The 23,014-nt window shown below is 41.5% G+C and overlaps 1 protein-coding gene across 1 annotated transcript in view; it reads left to right on the forward strand.

The window, feature by feature from the left end:
* epha3 (eph receptor A3) overlaps window positions 1–23,014 on the forward strand; it is a 445,799-nt gene that overhangs the window by 287,668 nt on the left and 135,117 nt on the right. The window contains exon 2 of the mRNA XM_070976190.1: window positions 8,968–9,032. Within this exon, the coding sequence (XP_070832291.1) occupies window positions 8,968–9,032 (65 nt within the window). The remainder of the gene's footprint in view (window positions 1–8,967; window positions 9,033–23,014) is intronic.

Here is a 23,014-nt window from a genome sequence, read left to right on the forward strand (position 1 = left end):
AAAACCAATCACCTTTTGCCACTCGCCTGTGTGCCTCCTCTCAAAGCAACATATCAGACAATCCCTCACATCAACCCAACTGGGATTGCAGACAGTTATTAACACAGCTCCACTCACTCACTGCCAGGTTTGAACAAGCACGGTTTCCCCATCAACAGATCTCTTCTCATAATCTTTACTTTTATTCATTTTTTTCCTCCATTTCTCTTCCTTGTGAAGTCGGCAGCAGCTCTATTTATTTTAATGAACATTCACAAATCTCATTTACTAACCAGATTTCTTAAGATGTAGAATTTTCCTGAGCAGGAGATTGCTTGTACCCAGTAAATTTGGAGATGATGTCTTTGTTTCATACATCTGACGTTGTTCGGACTGTTTTTTTCCCCGGCAGATAGATTCAGGCATGAAAAATCAAGCAAGCAATCCATCCTCGGAAAATGGATTTGCAAAGTGAAAGCGCTGCGTGTGAATGTTTTGTTTGACTAATGCATCTCACTGAGACCCTGTTTGATCTTTGGAAGTTTGAAGCCAAAGCTCAAAAGGGTCAAGCTATGAAATCATCATTAAAATAGCGCAACTCTTTGCATTGATTCATGTGGAAGGTTGATTAGAGCTTTCACTACCGGCCGCAGAGCTCCACGATCACCATCAGTGCTGTAGATGAGGGAGATACTCACCAGCAGTGTGCTGTCAAGGAAAATCAATCAATCAGCCAACCTAGAGCAGCCACAAAAATGTTAATTCTGAACCTTTGACTCGCAAGCCACATTGTGGGTGAGCTTTGTGTGCTGCAGCCACATGTGCATTTGATGCTTGTTACACAGGAGGAAGAGCTTTGTGTCTATTCACAATCAGTTTAAATATTCATGCATTTGGGTTTTTGCTTCAAAAACATACTATTCAGTAGAATTTTTAACACTGGAAATGCATTTTATTCGGATTTTTCTTCATAATTGTACACAATTACATACGCGCCTATACGCTATGGTGGGTCTGTAAAAGTACTTTCATCCACTTGATCTAAATTTCTACCTTATTACTGTTAAGTGGAGCACATGCTGCTACATGCATCAAAAGTTCTTTCCACAAAAGCTCCCTACACAGAGAGATTGAGATGACTCCACTGGAGGCTGTTAATTTAGTAAGGGCTCGGCTTCCTCAAAGGCATTCCTGTGTTAAGATAATGATTGTTGAGTTTTATTATCTGCGAGCTTTATGGCCACCTGGTGTACACGATCCACTTCACTGTGGAGGAAAATATCTAATGTCAAAGTCATGAATGGTCAAGCAAATATGCCTGAGTGCGTGCTGTATGATTTTTAAAATGTCATTTTTTTTATCTGGATTTGGTATTGAGTAGCCCATGCTGCTTGTGTTGCATATGGTGACCATTTTGCACAACAGGCTGCTTTAAAGGCTTTCCAGCATGTTATGTGAATCAGTTTACAGACACCTGAAACTTGTGTGAGTTAAGGGCTCTACACCCTGGGTCCACCCTCACAGGTGTGTTCACTTGTTTTGCCTAATTCGACCTCTGCCGGGGACTGTCTGGATGTGAGTGGACTGAGCTTGATTGACGTGTCGCAAATATTCTTTTCTTCGTTGTTTGCTATCTTTGTATCATTCTTATTGGTTCATGCAGACTGGTGACCTTAGCATAGCACCACCTAACGTCAGCCTGAGCATTAGAGCGGTCTAATTAGCCCAAATAATGAAAATACCACATGATTAAAGTTTAACTTTCAAGTGAAAAAGACAGAAAAGGCAGGGAGTTGCTCACTGTTGCATATTTACTGTTCTCGTGAAAATAGCAGCATCCTGCACAGTTTTTGGGCGTGCTTTAAAAAATGGTCAGTAATGTTATGTGGATGGTGTCAAACACTGCTGTTGCACTCTGTGTGCACTTTGAGCTTTGTACTCAACATTGTACCAGCAGTACTGGGCCAAGTGCTGAATGGCTAAATCACATATTATTGGGAAAAATTCCCTTCACTAATCCCTCGTTTAAAAACACTTACAGCCTATATCAGATCTAATCAGCCACGTTTGAAGATTTGCTTTGCTGCCATTTATTATGCCGTTGAATGTTTGATCTTGGTGGAGTGTGGAGACGTGTTGGAAATCCTGTCATGCCTGTCAGGTTGCTTCAGCTATGGATAGATTTCCATTTCACAGCATATCATCCCCTCATCATTTGAGACTCAGAACCTTGTTTACACCACTAAATGACAATGTGCAATCCCCACTGAAATATTCACCAAAATCAATTTTCAGAAGTCTCTATCAAATGTTGTTGTTTGTCGTTTAACGAGACTTGCTGTTTACCGGAATGGGAATGTATGGAGCTTGCAAATTGAAAGGTTTTGTTTTTGTCTGGATCTTAGGCTTGCATCACTTTTTGAACCGCAATAGTCTTGGGAGAAAAAAACAACAACAAACATTTCTGCTGCATGCAAAAAAAAAGTTGCATTAATCTTTAATCACAACAGAAAAACAGTGTGCTGCTATGAGCAACTTGGTTCAAAAGATTTACTGTTACAGCATACTCAAATATCTCCACGTTGAACCTTTATAGCACGACAGGAATTATGCCACTGCTGAACGGCCAGTGCTGTGGATGCCCTGGAGTGTGGTCGCTTCTACCACACGGTCAGTTTTGAACTGGCTTGTGCCCTTAAAATAAAGTTGAGAATTTCCTCATTAAAATTACCTGACATGCAGCAAACAAACCGATGACATCAGCAACAGTGAAAGATTTCTTCCACTCCATAAACATTAACAGCAAACCCGCTTGCTAACAATTAACATAATGGGAAAGTACAAGCAGCTAAACACTCTGCGGTTTAAATATTAATACATGTGCATTTTAAAGTTTACATCGAGCTTCAAAGTTTGCTTAGTGTTAACGAACTGTGAGGTTTCTAAGCTGCTGTGACATCTGACTTTCCACTTACCGCAGTGCCATGCTGCAAAAGGAGCACACAAAGCCAAAAATGGAAAGGGAACGGGACAAAATGGCAAGTAAATATTGAAAACTCTAAACTATTTTCACTAGCTATGTGAAATGACAGTGATGTCGACAGGAGCGCGTCTTGCATTAAAATCAGAAAGGCTGCTGTAAACTCACTGTTGACACGCTCGGGGGACACACCATATTTTGTCCTTGAGGCTACATGGAGAATTAACAGTGTTATGAGTCCGTGTTTAATTCGGCGTGTACCTGATACACCAACTGGCGCGTATTCAAGTGAGGAATCTTAATTTTTAATACAGCTCACCTCTCATTCCTAAGTCTGTAAAGTTTGTACAGAAATGCAGGTCATCTTTCTGGATTATACTGATGCCGAATGGACAAGAAGACTGTTGACATATGACGTCTTTACTCTTGTGTTTCTAGAGTAATGCCTCTTTGCAGGTGTGTAAGGAACAGTTAAATGTCATATTTCTTAAAGGGAGTTTGGTGTAATATTTTCCCTGGAGGGCGCAGAGCTTCTCTTTAATTCAAATACTGTTTGTGTATTTTTTTATTTTGTCACTACCACAGAAGGTCACTGCTAAAGTAATGATAAGGTTTGACATTCATTTGCTGCGGTTCGTTATTGGTTTGATGAATGGTTTACAGTCTAATAATGCATCTTTGTATTGATTACTGATGGTGGCTGATCAGGCTAATTATCGGCTAATTATACTCAGTTTCTAATGGCTGTATGCAGTAAATGGTGCATGTTTTTAAACTACTTTCATAAACATTACGCGCTCGATGGTCTTATTAGTGAGTCCTGATGAAACCTGAAAGCTCAGCATTCTTCTGGTTCTGTTTTTTAGCTTCCCTTTTATAAAGTAGCATAAACACTTATTCACCCATAAAAAGTTAATATTTCTCTGCATAATATCTCCCCTGTCTGTCAGCTGCTGTGTATCTGCAGTGTATTTACAGATTTAATGTTTTTTTAATGTTTAACATGCATAGTTATAAGCAAAAAGCATCAAAGACAAGTTTCACTCAAAAAACATTTATCAGGAGCCTGCTGAATTTCCCTGGGGCCCCTCAGATGGGCACCTGTGGCTCCTCGGGACTCACCACCATTAATGACCTACATATCAAAGCCCAAAATGGCCTTTCCTAAATATGGCCTAATTCCAGGCCTTTTATAGCGCTCTAAATATCTCAAAAATGTACCAAATCAACCATAAAATTGAATATTTTCAGAGCCACACTTTTGCACATTATGTTTGAATGATGCACACAACTGTAGACAGCCAGTATCGCTGTTGTCTGAGTCCTCAAACTCCTCTCACTTCTAATTTACATGAGGTAACACAGATGAGACTGCCTTTGGCTCTGTTGTTACGGCCGAGTTATTTTGAGGTGTTTATGTGGCCTGCGATAGTTGTAGGCCAGACAGGAGATGTCATCATTCTACTGGAGCTCCATATATTTATGAGTTGGCCAGCTCATGTTCTATTTATATCTAAGCAGCGGAAGTCCCGAAGGACCCTCAGCTCCACGCAGGGTCTGTGGGTGCTTCGCTGAAAGATAACTCTATGGAGGGATAGAGGGAGAGAGAGAGAGAGAAAGAGAGAGAGGATGGATGGATACATAGACGCAGGCGGTTTTAGTGTATGCTGGCAGGTACGCTGCTCAGCAGACATTTACCCAAACCAGAATACACACACACAGTCAAGTGAAAGTGCACACACAGTCAGTTCAAAACCGTGTCAGCACACCAGAGGTGTTTCGTTTCAAAGCGTGTTCTGTGTTTTGCACAAATCAAGCAAAACTCTGAACTGTAGCACTCGGATATGGTACTTTTTTTCTTTTCTTTTTTTTTGCAACAACTGATTCAAATAAACACCTCATATAATGTCTCCATGAAGGCTACTTTCCTTAGCTCTTATAAAGTCAGAAGCACAGTGTTTTGACCCAACAGTGCAACGCTCTCTGCTGCATTTCCACACTGGCTGCTGATGCACAACTGTTCTTTATTCATAGAAATGTGAAGTGTGAAACAGCTCACTGCAGTGAGCGACAAGGCCAATGCTCAGTCATTAGGCGGTCCTCCAGAGACTGTGCTTTTTACCTGCCCACAGTACTCTAATGGTGTCCATTAACACCACTGGCATTGCCAGCTAGTCCTCCAGCCTGGCGCTGGCACTTACATGGCACAGACCCGGCACTGGTGGGCAGAAAAAGTCACACAGACACTGGAACTGATCCAAAACCAGCCAACATGGAGGAAATATTAAACGGAGCTTGCACAGCAGAGAGGACGAGTATGAAAGGATCAGCATGAAGCCTTCCCTCGCTGTGATGTACATGATAGTCAATCAATAGACTAATCTGCTGCATTTGCATATAAATCAATGTCCATTTTCTCCAATTTATCTCAGATTGATATAACACAACAGGATTCATTAAATGCTTTTCATTTGCTTGTCTAAAAGGTTTCTGTTGAGGTCTTTAGTATTTAATATCATCTGGTGTTTGCGATTTGATGTACTTTACGTTTTCCTCTTGAATAAAGAGATGAACTGGGCAGGTAGCGTGATGCCACTAAGGTCCGACAAGAAAAGAGACATGGAAGAGCAGCACCCTGTGAAGCTCAAACTTTCTCCACAGTAAAATAAGAGGGGGAGGTGTATCATGTTTGTCCTGCTGATGGAGTTAGTGAAGTGTAGAAATTTCCCAGCAGATTTGGGGGGGTCTCAGGTAATTGAATCATTCAGGGTCTCCTCTGTGGCGTTCAGTGCATTTTCGTCCCAGCACGATTGCCTACATGTTGTCTCAGAGGTCGACGTAAAACCAATAATATTCTTGGGAAAATGCATCCTGAAAATTGACAAATCTACAGCCAATCCAGAAATCAAATACTGTATGTGAACGTGTCTCGCTCTCTTTTATTCTCGCTGTCTGTCTCTCTCTGCGTGTCCTCCCTTTCTGCTCAGAGAATCTGATGTTACCAATCACCAGCTGTCACTCATGTACGCTATATGGATTTCTTCAGATGATATTTCTGTAATGCTGCCTTGAAATCTCAGGGAAAGCACGTTCCTCTCTCCTTAAAACCCTCACTAATAATCCAGGTTTCAGGAAGCACGTATGATGTTTTAGAATACATTTTCCAGCACACCAGGAGTTCCCACTCCATTAACATGACCGCAGCACCTCATTGCGTTTATGACTCCATGTGTATGTATGTGGATTTTTGGTTGGTGAGGCAATGAGATGTGAAAAAACTTGTGTGTCTAGATAGATAGATAGATAGATAGATAGATAGATAGATAGATAGATAGATAGATAGATAGATAGATAGATAGATAGATAGATAGATAGATAGATAGATATACACACATATTCACTGAAGCAATCTAATTAAAGCTGCACTAATCAATTTTTTATATTAATGACAGATCAAATGACTGTGTGTAATATGAAATGGATCTCTTGTAGTACTCAGCTCTGCAGCTTCACTCTGCAGGTCACCACAACTCTTCATTGTTGCATCTTTCAGCTCATTGTCTTTCGGTTTTTGGCTACTTTACTTTTCTGATTCACTTTCGCTATTTCGTCTCATCAGCCAGCTTCCTGCAGCGGGACTGTGCACTACCTGCTCAGCAACACATGGCAGATGGGAGAACATACAGTATAAGAGCATTTCGCAGTTAAAGAGCCAGATCTTTCCCTCAGTTGGAAACCAAAAACAGCTACATGAATGCTGTTTTACTGGATGCATAAGAAGCAACTGTTTGCTAACAATGATAATATGTGAAGGATGTGTTTGCACTTTGTTCTGCTGCCCCCAGTGGCCAAAAAATAAATCAGTGCTGCTTTGAGATGTTCCTTAACATGAATGTTCTTTGTCCACTAAAAAATAATAATGAATGTGAGAAACATCCTTTTTTACGGCAGCAGCAATTCATTATCAGGTTGATGTTTTAAGTGTTTTATAAGCACAATAAATCGTGCAGTCCCAGTTCAGTCTAAAGATGTTGTTTCAGGGTCTGTCTGTTCATATATAAACAGGTTATATTACATTTTTGACTAGTTTTAAAGGATATTTTGTACATCGTCCAGCAGTTTCAATGCTGGAAGATACTTAACATTTTTCTATTTTCTCTCCTTATCATTCTTTTTGTATTCATACATCTGCTGTAGAGCCACAGCGGCACTGCGAGCATCAACCTGTATTTTTTTCCACCTGTGTTGTATTTGTTGACTCTGACAACTCACCCATATCCTCGATGGTTATCTTAACTCTTGGATGCTGTGATACAGCCGTTTGTCTAAAACAGGTGTTACGCTGTGCCACTGCAGTGGGAGCTCTGCCGGCTCTGTGGGAGATGAGTGAAGTGGAGGAGCATTTAGTTGTGCATGACAGACACGCACATGCACGCACAAAGAAAACCTCAGCGAGCAGATGCTTGGACAGTCTCTGTCAACCAGGCTCCATCAGAGGTGTACTGGCTCATAACTCGGGAACAGACACTCAAAAATATCCTCTCTTCTTTTCTGCTTGCCTTGGTCCTGACAGAGTGCATTCACAGGGACAAATATCCCTTTTATTTTGTCTTGACAGTGTATTTCACAAATGATGATACAACAGCATTGAAACTACTACCTCTTTTGATGTACATTCGGTTGTAATAACTAGCTTTCCGACAGCAATCATGTTAATGGAGATTTATTCAGGAAATATTGTCACTGATAAAGATTTGTTCGCATAATGAGCCCCCCAAGGACCACTTGCAGAGCTCTAAATGGACATTCGTGACTGACTGACTGACACTTAAAACTCAGTCATCATCCAAGCAGAAGAATCCTCTGTAATTGGCCAGAAATCAGAGTCTGTATTAAGCATGTGCGATTCTCATCTTAACGTTTAAGATCTAAGTCAATGGCTGCTCAAGGACGAGTTTAAAGATAAAATCTGCGGCGACTGATGATGAGTTTCAACAACGATGATTCGAAGCATGTGATAGAGATGATTGGCTTTAAACAAGCCTCTTGGGTCTAGTGTTGCTTTCCTGCCAGCTATGACTCTCACCCTGAATGCCAACTGTTTTCCACACATAATTAGGACAGAACTGTATTGTCACACATACTGTGTATTTGGCACATTTGACAAGGTGACTGGATGGGCTCCATGTAATATTTATGGATTTTGAAAATGCAACAGGATCTGTGTCTGCTCTCTATTCCCTAATGTTGTCACAAGTGTAGGTAAAAACATTTTTTTTTTAATTCAGTGATGTTGTGATGGCTTCACAATGAAGGTAAACTCAGGAGGCCGTATCTGCTCCTTTTCACTGTAAATCACTAGTCGCTGGGAGAGACACTTTCCCCCTGAATTATTAAACCTACTGTCCTTGAGAGCAAGACAAAATATTGTCAAGGATGGCAATATTTTCCAAGATAAAATTGCTTTGTTTTTTAACACTACCTGGAAGGTTAGATTCAACTGACAACGGTGTTATTATGCTGTACCAAGATTAATATCACTGTATATTAAACTCTGGGAAAATGCAATACCAAAGCTCTAATTTCCATACATAAAAACCATACCAGGATGTTGATTAGTCTTTGGCATAATGACACATATATTAACATAGAGAAGGAACGGTTGAGGACAGATCTGTCCCTGATTATGTCTCAGTCATAGGCAGAAGAAGAGCTTAAAGCTGCAGATGAGAGAAAAGGATGGCTGGGGAGGGAACGGACTGTTGACAGCAATCTGACTGTAATCCATCAGTCCACAAATTGCATCGCAAGTGGCAAAAATGTTGCTCCCACTGTACGCGCCGCCACGCTCATCAATATTCATCCTGAGAAAGTCATTTCTGTTAATATAAAAATGTCCAAATGAACACGTTTATGACTGATATTTCAATTTCCTGTGTGAAAATAGGACTTTTTGCGTGTTGACAAATTGCTAATGGTTGTATTTTCCCCTCTCTTTCCCATTTCAGTTGTTCTGCTGGATACGACATCTGTGCTTGGAGAGCTTGGATGGAAGACGTATCCGATAAATGGGGTAAGGAGGGCAACTGTGCTTTTTGCCCTCAGTCTTACTGTCCAGTGTGCCTTGTTCAAAATGCGTGGCCAGTGCTGCATCAGTGAGTTCAATTATATTGATTTTAACAGGTCAGGACGGGTAGCAGTGATCTGTTTCATATTCACATCCTTGTTTTTGTTCAGACCTCCCTTTCCACATGGGAAATACTGTAACTTGGAGAAAGATAATGAGCCGAGTCTCAGAGGAAGTTTCCCTTATGCTGCCTTCCCCTATCAATTCCTGTCCTGTTTGTGTCACCTTAGGGCCACAGGAATATTTTACTAACTTTATACGTTAGCCAAAAGAAAGCATATAGGGCGGCCGTCAGTGCAGCCCATGCTCACAAGGCTAACTGTGACATTTAAAATCAATATTTTGGCTGTATCTTCTGCATATTAACTATAAAGTCTTGCGATAACACATATCACACTTGAACACATATCAGTTTTCCATCTGCCATCCCTCCAGGTCTTCATCTTCTGGAGAAGAGTTCAGAAACATTCATACTGCAAAAACTTAAGTCTCCATTTCACCTCCAGTTGCCTCTCCGTTACTACAGAAACAATGACTGCATGTACGACACCTTATTCTGTATTTCTCAGCTACCCTAAAGGGACATTCCTATTTTGTTCTGGCAGTAAGTACCTCCAGCTCCTCAGCAGTATCTTGTCCGGCTGAAAATCAAAACTTTGGAAACAGCAGCGAGTGCCAAACTGAAGGTATCGGCACGATGAAATATAGATGTGCTGACAACGAACTGTAACACCTTCAGATCAAAACCTTCATGTTGCATCAAAACCTCTCTGTGCTGTCAGAATACCTGAAGGACTGATTGAACACTTCTCTCGTTATATACAGTGAGCAACAAAGGCGGAACTGGCTGACTTCCACTTCTTTGTTCACCTCCATCGTCCCAGTTTTGTCTCTGCACCTGTTAAATACGGCACAGCCCGATCCAAGATGGAGACTAATTACAGGATAGAGGCAGAGCCTGTCCCTCTGTGTCCATGCCGCTCTGACTGTGTTCATCCTTGTTTAACTCCCCATTTTCCTGAGATAGAAGGATTACCCATCCGTGGTTTATTGTCAGGAAGAAGCCTGGAGCTTTAACCTTCTTTCGTGTGGTGTCTTTCAGCATGTCAAGTATGAAGTGCTTTACTTAATGAAGTAACTGCTTGTGGTTGCATTTTCGATCCGTGTCATACCTTACAGTTTTGATCTCTCAAAACAGCACTTTTTGTGCGTGAAAGAGATGAATAAATAAGTGATTAACCCAGCATTTCAGATGAAGTGTCTGATGCCGATTGAGGAGTAAATCATATTCAGAATTTTTTTATTTTGCATAGTAAAACTGATCTATTTGATTGCTATTCACTGTAATCTAATAATCAATCACGAGGATGATGAGAATATCTGTAAAAAGAAAAAAAAACAAGATGTGTTGGAGAGATAATAGAGATAAAGAAACCAGAAGAAACCCCTGATGTCTGTGGTGTCATTAGGTGACTGCAAACAGACTCAGTGGGGGGGAAAGTAGCAGCGCTGAAGGTTGTAGTGGCTAATAGCTCTTACTCTATTTTGAGGCTGCGTTTAAAGCTATGAAAGCTGTGGAAGTAAACGGCTCAAGTTCAACCTTTTTCTAAAAAAATAAAGTTCACAAAGTGGAGTAGTGGGGCCATGCCCTTTTTTCTGGAGCTGCTGTAAGCACTGTCTTTTCCATCCTCCACTATCCTCACAACTTCATAGTAACTCTGTGAGTTTTGACTTTAAATGATCCTCTGCTGGAAGATCCCTAAGGTCCCCCCCACAGCCCCTTCTCTGTCTCTCTATCTCTCGCTGCAAGGCCCTCTGTGGCCCATATCAGGGTTATGGAGGTGATTACATCATGTAGGTCGTGGTGACAGCCGCCCACAGCGTTAAAGAACAGGAGAGAGGGAGGCTGCTGCCTCCATGATTAAGCTGTCAGCCCTCTCCCCTCCTCACTCATCCACTATCCTCCGATTTACCATTAATATTTAAGGCATCGAGGTGAGAGGGCCTGAGGGAAGGTGTGAAGATCTGGGGAGGTAAAATAGTTTAAATCCCCCTCACTACCTGGGAGCCAGCAAGAGGAAGTCAATCCCCACCATATTAGACACAGCTTGGTATCAGGCCGATACAGCAGCACACCATGTAGCTGCCTATCAGAGGTGCACACTGGTTCTGGTTCCGGATATAACTTGCTGTCAGTCAGTCCTGCCCAATGCACATCTTAAAATAATTTCATATGCAGTAACTGCTCCAACATGATTAGCTGATGATGAGTTTGCCAGGAATATAGCTGGTTGTATGATATGAAATTGAAGGTGAAGTGGAAATTGAGGTGTATATTTGAGTTTTTATCAGAAGCCGGTAAACAACTCTTGTTAAGAGAGGAAGGTGAATGGTTTTGTAGAGGAGGAAGGTTAACCCCAAGTACACAGTGGTGGTATGCCAGCATCACAGCACAGGACATGGTGGCATTGTGCATCATCCCAACAACAACAACAATTTTGAAGTGTCCTTGAGCAAGACACCGTGTGTAGCCTTGTAGCTGTTTACTCACTGTCAAATAGCCTGGGTGGGAGAGTTAGCCAAAAAAACAAAATGCTAAATGTTTTGATAAGAGAATGGACAGTAGTCCATCAAAATCAAGAGTGACAAAATGAGCAGAGGATAACTGCGCACGTGGTGAAATAGTTATGTTTTTTTGTCTACATGTTCACAGCTTTTTGACACGAGGCAAATGTGTGAATGAGCAGAGTGGCGGTGTCCCGGAAATATAAACCCACCGCTGATGAGACATTCTCTTAACTACAGTTCCCATAAATTGTGGGCTTTTAGTGATGTAAACAGGAAGTATAATGTTAACATGGAGTCAGTCAGTTAGCTGTGGGCTGCCACTTGAGCTTCTTCTTCTTCCCTTTTTTTTTGTTGTTGATCTGTTTGCATTTTGCCAATTAGCACCAGTCAAAGTATGCCAGACTGCCTTTTAGCATTTCCTGTTCGCACTGTACCCATAAGGGTGCAGGCAGTTGACACTGGGTTAATGTGATAAATTTCAATTTGTTTAAAAAAAATGTACATTTTCTCAGCAAAATGTGGAGCTATAGGAAGCATTTTTACTGATTTTTAAGCAGCTTTATGGATGTTTTTTAGCGATGGACATCTCAGTCAACAATGGCCGAGGGAAGTGTGAGTCACGCCGAGTGTAAAAGTCTGTGCTCAGTGTTTGTGTGTTCATATTTGAGTGAGTTCTGACTCATGGAGGAAGGGAGATTTTTGATGCAAATTGTGACATTCGGATGCTAAGGGTTTCAAAGTACAACTTAATGCCTCCATGAGCCGTGTTTCACAGCCACTGCCGCTCCAACTGCTCACTGACTGTGCTGGCGAATGAGCCAAATCAGGGGACCAGATTACATTAACCACCTTCCCCTTGTTTTTAGCACACTGGCATGCTCCCATCCATTTCACCTCACTCTGTATCTTTACCTCACATCCCCCTGACACCACCACCACTACCATACAGTTTGAAAACCTTTCTTCTGCATATATACACACCCAAAAACATCATGAACTCAAACTTGTGAGTTACAGCACTCCTCCTCTTCTTTACATCAATTTTAAAGAAGCTAATTTGTCATTTTAATGGACGCATATACTAACACCATGTCTTTGCTTCTCTGTGCCTTCTTGTGCTCATCTTTGCATGTGAAAGACACTCTGGTTATGGTAAAAGTTATAGATAGTAGTGGGTAGTGTGAGAGTGCATGCAGCACTGGACTGTGAATTCCCCGCTATAGGCACACTTATGTGTGATTATCAAAGGAGCTGGGGAATAGTTTTAATTAAAGTGAAAATTACAGGGAAAGACCAAGACGCTTCAATCAATTAAGTAACTGTGCTTGGTCTCCCACCATCACTGGAATGCATTCCCCTGTAGGTCCACATCTTAGGCATCTCCAGCGCGCTGGAAAGCCATAAACAGATGTTTGCACACTTTAAACATGCTCGTACATCTTGGTCATGCCCAGCCTTCAGTCCAAGGTGCCCTTACATTCCTTTATACCTGCTCTGCTTTGAAAGTAAATAGACCTGTTTCAATTGGCCCACATGGGAGGCCATGCAAGGAGGACTGCTGTTATGTTTGTTAACGACTTGAATGTGGGAATATCCTCAGAGTTAGAAAACAAACTCACTCTCAAAGGTTTTACTCATTAGAATTGTGCATATTGAACAGCATCTGATCTATACAATGTCTTTCAAGGACTTCGGCTCTGCAAACTTTCTCCAACAGTATAACTTAATATCTGTGTGTTTAAGAATGCCAACGGCTAGCAGATACCTCAGTGGAAAAGATGATTTGGTAGATGTTTTCATGAGGCAGAGATGTGTGTCTCTATTCTCAGTCTTTCCCTCAGTGTTGTGAAATGCTGAATAGTGATGAAGAACAGCGCGTCGGAGGGGTGAATGAGAGAGAGACAGAAGGAGGAGAAGGAAAAGAGGGTTGATTTGGCGTCTGCATGCAGCCACGATAAGCTCCACTCAGAATGGGCAGACACACTGCTGAAATATGCATGAGTCATTTCCCATCGGTGGGTGGGGGGTAAGAGAGCGGAGCAGAGAGAGGAGCAGCTTATTTATTAAATTACATGAAACAGCTTTAAGGGATTAAGAATGCCTAATGTAGCCTTTTGTTTTCACTCATTGATATTATAATGAAAAACTTAGCATAGGCAGGTTGGTCGACAACAAATGACGGTTGTCCATCATAAAGCGAGGGAATAATCCTATTTTTGTCTATTGTCAGTGATCCCAAGCAGCCAATAAGTCAGATCTACCGGGGGCGTATAAACACAGCGTTATGTAAGGGAGGAGCGCAACGCTGGCACATTGGTTTGCTGCTGCCAGAACACCGCTCAGGCAAATATTAGGCTGTGAACCTCCGTACCTCACAAATGTTCAGCTCAGAGCAAGACGTTTTTCTCAGGGTGCGTGTGTCTTTGCGTGCATGTGTGTTTATGAGGGCTCGATGTGGATATGATGCAGCTTGTTGTTGCACGTTGAACGAAATTGAGATTCAGAGCAACAATAAAAAAAACGTTTACTGTAAAACAAGGCTGATGCGAGAGCAGTTTTAGTCTAATGTGTCCTGAAAAGGTCGTTTGAAGTGCCTTTAAATATTGATATGTGTCCTCTACTTGTCAGCCGATAACAGGCCTCTTTGCTAAACGTGCACGCACTGCCCATTCTCACTGAAGGTACTGTTAGATGATCTGTTTACAATATCGTCCCCATAAGGCCCCAAAATTCATGACAGGCACCTACATAGAGATTTTAAACCTGTATTTGAATGGAATTGTGTCTGGTAAGATGATAGAGTCTCAGGTCAAAGAGTAGTTCACTGTATTGTATTAAAAAAAAAAAAAATTTAAATATAGAAAATCATCACAAGTCCACTCTTGCTTTTTGTGCCTAATTCAAAGTATGCTTGATACTTCCAAATGGATGTCATTAATGTGGATTATTACAACTAAAATCATCTATTAAAGCCCAAAAGATACAGTCTGTGTGCTTGAAATGGTGAATCAAAGCGCTTTATTGCTGTAAGAAAGCTTCCAATGGCTCGAACACAGCATCACCAGTCAGGTTGGGTGATTTAGCCAAGTTGTCCATATTTGATATTAAATATTTTTCACTAACATTTAGCTGAAATCATGATCTTTCCCTAACCTACGAGTGCTTTTTGTAAATTTTCCCAATGCTAACATTTTTCAGACGAAACATAAATTCTGATTCTGAGTCACGTAGAGCTCCATCGATGGTGAAAAACTATGGTTTACGTTGCTCTGGACGACGTGTTGCTTCATTACAACCAACACGAGCAGTTTATCTTGAGTGAGTCCCACATACACCACCCAGGTGTAGCAAATAAACTTACTCATGCACTCAATGTCTGAATCTGAGATTTGCTGAAAGTAGTTCGAAAAACAGACTTTAACAGTGAAGAACTGGACTCATGAAATTTGACATTAAGAAAAATGAAGAGCAACTCCAACCTTATCCTTTGATGCTGATTCAGGTTGTTTGTCTCACTTGGCCTCAGTCTAAAAAGTGTTCATATCAGCCTTTAACTTCCATCACGCAGACTCCCACTGTGTGATTGTGTGATGATGCAACACGATATAACGCAGCTTTCTTTATCATTCTCCCGGTACGACAAGAGTAAGCTCAGGCAGCCGCTAGTCGACACAAAGTCCTCGGAACAAATCGGTCTTCAGAACGTTTTCAGAGGATTGTCATCAGACTCAGGCTTCAGGTGACGGGGCTGAAAAGAGAGAGAGAAAACAGACAGACACGCAGAGGAAGAAGATCGGAGGCCACATCAGGGTGTGATTGGACGTAACTTGTAAGAGTGAAAATGAATAAGATGATGACACACCGCACACACGTTCCAGTGCCTGCACTATCACGAAGGCATTTGCATGGCCGCTGAAGCCTCTTTACTTCCCCAAATACTAATCCTTAAGCTTTTTATTGCAATATTTAACCACGGTAATTGATTGCAACTACGCGACCTAAGGGTTATCTCAAAGCACTTCCTCCTTCCCTAATACTATTAGGCTGAGAGTGAGACTGAACAACACGGAGGAGGAGAGAGAGGAAAATCTGTATGTCAGTGCCCTTCATAGCTCAGATAAACTTCTCTAAGGCGTGCTGCTGAGTGATGGCCGGCAGCGTTGCAAGGAAGAAAAAAAAGGAATAATCCAGAATCACTCCACTTCTCCCCATGGAGGCTCTAATATAAAAAAGGTATGATGATTTAGCACACCAGTGTTCGTCTCTGGGACCTCTGCCATAACCGGGCTTAAGCAGTGCCGGGGGGATTCCTTAATTGGCTTGTTTCTTGTCAGGGACACACCGAGGCCGCTATCTAATGCGCTCCCACTCGGCGTCTCGCTGACAGCAGAACATATTCTGACAGCTTTTCGGGCTAACCCTCACCGTGTGAGGAATACGTTGAAGCTGAGTTATAGAAAGAGAGAGAAAGCGGGAGGGATCGAGGAACTGGGTGGATGCGAATGGAAAGAAGAGGAGAAAAGAGAGGGAGGGATGAGTGAGGCGGTTATTAGCGCCTTGCTGAATGCAAGAGCTGAATACATGAATACAGGAAGCCAAGGAGAGAAAACAGAGCGTGTGGTTGCTGTAAGAGAGGTGGAGTTTTGACATGCGGACTTATGTTTCTTCTGAAGAGGGAAAAGCTTTATAGAACGTTCAAATGTCAAATATCAGAGTTTCATAAAAGAGAATACTTTTAAAGTGAGGTTTCTGTGGAAATACTACGTCAATAAACACACATAAACAGTGGTACAGCACAACATCTTATATACTGAACAATCAGATTTCTGAACACAATACTCTCATTCAAAGGCATTCAGAAGCTATGGCTTCAGCAGTCTAATTAACTGGATATCTTCATCCCAGTAGTCATGCGACTAACAAGTACCCCTCCGCTGGGGCTCAGTGCTATCTGGGAAACACAATCATGGAATTTTGTGCTAAAGAGAGTAGCTTTGGTTATTTTTTGCCAAAATTCCCAAATCATTTGTCTCATTTTCAGCATTCAGTGACGTGTTACTGTGATTCTACTAGTTTTGGCTTTAAGCAGAAATGAAACTAATTACTATTTCAAATTAAGTAACGTTTTATCTTTTTCTAGTGGGCAGCTGCAGAGGACAGTACATAAGCGCAGTCTATTCTCCAGATGTTCCGGGTTATGATCTTGTCACAGTGCATTCAGCCTCTTACCTGCTGTCATTTCCTTGTCATCTGCTCACCTGCTCAGCCAGTACTTTTCCACTGTCACTCCTCTTGCTAGCCACGCCCACCTGCCCACTCACCTGATCCTCATTATCAATCAGCCCTGTATTTAAGCTGCTCTGCCACACTCACTGTGATTGTTCTTCGCTCTCATGCAAGACTCTCCAGCAGCTTTTGGCTTCGTCTGTTCTCCTGTTCCCCGGTAAATATCTTAGCCTTCTGTCTCTGGCCGCCAGTCTTGCCCTGCAATACTTGGATCTTTGTTTGCCTGTGATTGAATTGTTTGGTGTTGGCTTCACCAAACAATTCAAGAGACTTTGAATCTGCCTCAAAGAGCTGAACTGTGTGTTTCCTCTGCTCCCTTGGTGCTTTGCAGCTGCTAATATTCTGAGAGGCTCTTACCTATAAGTTGATCTTTAAACTGCGTGGCTACTGTCTGCTATATCTGCATATGTCACTGCCAAGTCCGTAATGCAAGTCAGTAAAGGCAATCCCCGTGTTCGGGTGGTACTGCATTTGGGTACAAATCCGACTTTCTAACCAAAACAAGTGTAGCTCACAGGAGGAATGCTGCCCCCTGGTGCTCGGGAGTGTTAATAACTCATGTCACTACAGTGATAGATAAAATTTGGCAGCTGTCTTGTCCCATACTGCTACAGCAAGCCTAAAATAGTATAGTTATCAATAAGAGAATTGAAGCAAACTTTATTTTTCTGTTACTGTAACTTCTTGTATTCAGTAACGTGTACAACACTGTTCATTTTAATGGGCACTGAATTTCACTTTTGCTGATTATGTCGGCTGGATCTGATTCGATATAATCGCCCTAAAGACCAAAGTGAAATTTGGCTAAAGTGGTCAGCACTTTCTCTGCAAGGTTAGACCATGTGTCAAAGAGATGCAGCACTCTGGAGCCAACAAAAGGTGATCACAGATCACAGATCTGAGGTCAGTCTTTGAGTTTTAACTAGCTTCAACATGTTGAAAGCTGAACCTAATTGGATTCAATAAAGGACGTGAAAGGATCAGGGGAAACAGTCCTGGATTCAGATCTGATAAAATGCTATCAAACCCCAACCCTGTCTAATATTGCACTGTGCGTGTTTGCAAATGAAATAATTGAATCTCTATAACAGATGTGATTTAAACCAGTGTTGGTTTGGAAAGCTGATACTTAATAACTGCTTTGGAAACATGGCACTGAATATGACCGAGCCAATAACAGCATCGAATGAATTATTGTTTATTTCTTATTTCTCAAATGCAATTTTATTGACTGAGAAGTGATAAAAATCCATCTCTCTCTCTTCAATTGTCTCTTCCCTTTCATCCCTAAATTCGTCCTCTTGTCCTCTCCTGATGTCCATCCACCCTTCACCTCCACCCTCACTCCATCTTACCTTTGCTGCATATTGACATCAATGTACTGCAAGGTGTGTGTGTTAAGATGAAACGCTGGCTGAAAATTTTGAATGCATAGCCGAAAGCAGACAGACATTAAAGCTGGGACACCTTTCTTTTCTTTTTTTTAATAGGTAGTTAGACAATCAGCGGTATTCAATCACTCAGTCATGCATTAGTACAGACGGGCAGATAATCATAAGTTATATATTTAAACAGACAGTCATACATTCAAGTAGAAGAAAATTGCTCCGGCTCACATCTAAGACGAGTGAATACGGCGCTGTGAGGAAAAGAATCTTCAAGGTTTGTCTGTAGTTCCATGACAAAGAGGTGGTTTACAGGGTCGTGTGTAAAAATGAGAATCAACAGAGCTCCTGAAGAGACGTCTTTTATTAAGATCCTTTTTATTTAAGTGTAGTGGACTCTAATAATGATAATAAATCAACAGAAATGTATTTAAATGGTTCTTTATTGCACTATGGAAAGCAGGGGACCTGTTTTGTTAAAACCTACTGTAGCTGTAAAATCAAGTGAACGTTTCTGGTGCTGCAGTCAGGCAGCAAGAGTTGGACTCTGCTCCTCTGGGAATTGACTAAGGACAGCGTAATAAGAGGACCGCCTGCTGACACACACGCAGGAACAGCAACGTACAAACTGAGGCCTGCGCGTTGATATTTCTCTCTTACTCTGCATATTTAGGTGCGTAGAAAGGATTTCTCTCACACATCACCTGTTCCTTTCTGTCGCTCTGTATGTGCGCACACACATGCAATCCAAAAGAAGTGTGAGGTGGCCCAGTTAGAGGAAACCTGCCCAAGGTCACAGCGCTTTATCTCTAGTAGGCTGTTTACTCCTGTCTGTTTCACTTGACTTGCATCAGAAAAATATATTACGGTGACACTGACGCATGTCTACTGTATTCCAAACCTGAACCTCAACTCGTGACTTTTCTAGCAACAAATTTACTGCAGTGCCAGCAGGCTGATCACAGCCCCGCAAAGGCATTACATGTCGGTCATGCCAGACAAAGACGTGGCTAACACATATGCAAGAAGCCTGGAGGTATCTATAGCATTGGTTCTGACCTGATTGTGGCCATGATGCAAGTCACACACAACTCTGCGGCTCATTGTGGTGATGTAGTTTTTCTAGGGGTTTTATGTTTTGTTATTTTTACCTTTGTATTAAAGCTATTTAAAAATCAGCCTTTTGTGTCAAAATATTTTAATGCCTTTAAGCCCTGACAAGCTCAGTATACATAATCCTGCTAAATGACATTCTACCTTTGTAATGTCGCCGACATTTGAGATGTCTGAGCGGAGAAATCATTTCAGTGTGGTGCATTATTAATAATAGAAGTGCCAGAAATCTGGATGGGAAACTCAATTTAGGAGCCAGCTTTGACAATTGTATTTGTTTGAATTTCGTTGGAAAGTATTAGGCTTGTGTGGTTTCCTGTAACAGTGGCAGTACATTTGTGGGGAGAGCAGAGACTGAAGTGATTTTCTTTAGGGACCTAGTAAAGTACAAATAATTATTTCTCAGGATAACATGAGCAAAGTGCATCGGCAGCTTTGTGTTTTACCCATAATCTTCAAAATCCAGCCGGCACTTGAAGATCGACCGAAAATATTAAGCTTTTCTTTGGTAAGTTGTGAACCACGAAAAGGCTGAAGTCTTCTTTTCATTGTCACTGGAGAAGCTCTATGAAGTGTTATGTGCCCTAGATACCACTTTCCTGTGTCGCTCTGCTGGACTCACAGAAAATTGTACACAAATCTGAATTCAACTTTCTAAGATACTTAGAAATTTAACGTCTGCGACATGTGCAGCAGGAAATTATCTTCTTGTAGGAATGGAGTGCCACTCTTTCTATCAACAGCTGAACATCTTTCTTTGTCTCCCAGATTATGTGTGGTTGATTGAAACAGGATTTTTCTTTGGGGCTGTCTATATAGTCTTGTAATAGCCTTGTGCCTAACAGAGCAATCGCAGTGCTCCATCAAGCTCTGACACATCCATTTGTCACACTCTCTGTGGTCAGATAGAAAAGCAAGAGAAGATACACACACACACACACACACACTCACTCACTGAGATGTTACTCAAGGAAATGTGTCCCAGTCTATGGTACATATGGTTTTACTGTATTGTGGGGGGTGGGGGACCAGAATGAATGTTCTCCTGTTGTATTGTTTGGACACGGACATGTCAGGAAAGCTGCTGAAAGAGCCAGAAATCCAACCCGTCACTCCTAAATGCAAACAAAAGTTTCAGAGATTAATGAGTGGAAAACTGACATCAATGTAGTCGATGAAATGACAAGCTAGAGTCGAAAATGCTTTATCAGTGGCAACATTTGGTCATTTGTATGTGCGTATATCACTTCATTGAAATGCTTCCTGTTTATATCAATCAACAATTTTAATTTTTCCATATTAAATACCAAAGCCACTCAATTATAAACAATAATACATAGAAAATAAGTCTAAGCACAGCCAAATGAAAATGAAACCGGCTAGACAAATAATAGAAATGCTTAACAATGAATATTTTATCATGATTTTCCTGTTTACTACATTTTATTGCAGAATGGTGGCAGTCAGGATTATGTTTGCACACACACACAGAAAGTGGGAGCCAGAAAATGTCACTTTGGCACAGACCCAACGTCCAGCCGCAAGCATTTAATCCTAGAAGACTTGAAATGATGTCACCTGTGTGTGGGAGGCCATGAGGGCTCCAATCACTGCAGGAGAGATGTGTGAAATCATCATATTTAGATACTTAGATAAAGACTTCACTCTGGACAGTAAAATAATGATCATGTTGTGTGAAAGTGAATTAATGTGTTTGTTCATTTTTATTTATTTATTTTCAACAAAAAATAGTGCAGCTGAACCAAATTAGCGTGATCATCATAATGCCATTTTCAGACACAGACAGGGTTCTGGTTAGTTTTGGAATAGATATGTAGTGTGTGTGTGTGTGTGTGTGTGTGTGTGTGTGTGTGTGTGTGTGTGTGTGTGTGTGTGTGTGTGTGTGTGTGTGTGTGTGTGTGTGTGTGTGTGTGTGTGTGTGTGTGTGTGTGTGTGTGTGTGTGTGTGTGTGTTGAACTTCTTCCCAGTTTTGTTAATTTCTTTTTTTTACACATCTTGAGTATCCAATTTTCTGCCTTTATTAACAGACTGGGAACGAGGGTGAGGGGTGTGGGGAATGATGTACAACAAAGGTCCCCAGCTGGCTGCGAACCAAAAGTTTTGAGCTGTTGCCTTAACCCCAAGGCCACTAGGGCGCCCCTCCATCACTTTTTCTCAACACTATTTTCTCCGTTCCCTTTAGCAAAGTCCGCTGAATTGTGGACTTGGGAAAGGCTGCATGAATTGCTGAAAAACCTGAGTTGCTCAACCAGAGACCCTAAAGCACCTGCTAATTTCATGTTGAGACAGCCCTTAGTCCTTGCAAACCTAATAGGAGGCACATCTGTAAGTGACCATATTTTAATGTTTTGTTTATTAAGCTGTCAAATGTTTTGTAAACATGATAAATTTGAATATTTTTGGTATATTTTGTCTGTGACATGCTGCTGAACATTAGTTGGGACCAATTAGAGGACCAAGTTCTTAACACTGATTATCCTTGCATGTCCAGAAAAGCTATTTTGTGAGCCAGGAGAATCTATGGATTACTCTCTATTTACCAATAACCACCTCTAATCACCTGCATAGACAGCAGCATAAAGTATCAATTTCCACTCTATAATAACCTCATAATCTGCTCAACTGTGTGACATCCCCCTCCCTATAGACTGCACTATCACTCATCATCTCTCCTACTAATCTCTTACATGACAAATTGTTGCGTCTCAGCAGGAGTTAATACAATAAAAATGACCAGCATCCATCTCTGTTACACATGGCTTACACCTTCAACAGCTGCATCAGTGCACGCAGTGTTGTGAATGAATGGACTTAAATAGGGGGCGGCTGTGGCTCAGGTGGTAGAGCAGTCGGCCACTTATCAGAAGCTCGGTGGGTTGATCCCTGGCCGTGGCGGTCTACGTGTCAAAATGTCCTTGGGCAAGACACTGAACCCCAAATTGTTCCCAATGCTGTGCTATTGGTGTGTGAATGGGTGAATGCAGCTCGTTTAAAAAAAGTAAAGAAATGAAGCTGAACTAGCTCATTTTAATCTGTGTGAGCTAGCTTTTGTGAAGTGTAAAACAACACTGGCAGCTGGACAAGGTGTGCTTTCCAATGTGTTCAAATCATCTGCATTGAGTATGTGTCCACTTTAGTCCCATGAACAGAGAGGAGAGATGGATGCGCTCGTTTGCAGGGTCACAGATTAAAATATGACAGCTTACTTCTCTTGGTAGCTGAGTAGAGTTTAAAATATGAAAAGGCATACAGAAAGCTTTATATTTCAGCTCATTCAATCTGAGTGTAAGCCTCTGCTTGCCAACCAAACCCCCTCAGTTCCAATTCGAGCCATTGGAGGGTGTGGATGGATCATAGTTCTGCTGCACGCTGTAAAAGAAAAAAAAAAACAAAAACCAGAAGATTGATCATAGCACTGCAGGACAAAACCTCCGCTCGCCCTCCCCTCTTCTCCCTTTCATCCTCGGTATCAATTTACTAAACCCTCAACAAAGGCGAAGTTCCCGCATTCAATATCATTTGTCTCCAAGACGTCCAAAATCCACTTATGGACTA

Source organism: Chaetodon trifascialis, chromosome 12 (assembly GCF_039877785.1).
Source record: "Chaetodon trifascialis isolate fChaTrf1 chromosome 12, fChaTrf1.hap1, whole genome shotgun sequence".
Taxonomy (NCBI): domain Eukaryota; kingdom Metazoa; phylum Chordata; class Actinopteri; order Chaetodontiformes; family Chaetodontidae; genus Chaetodon; species Chaetodon trifascialis.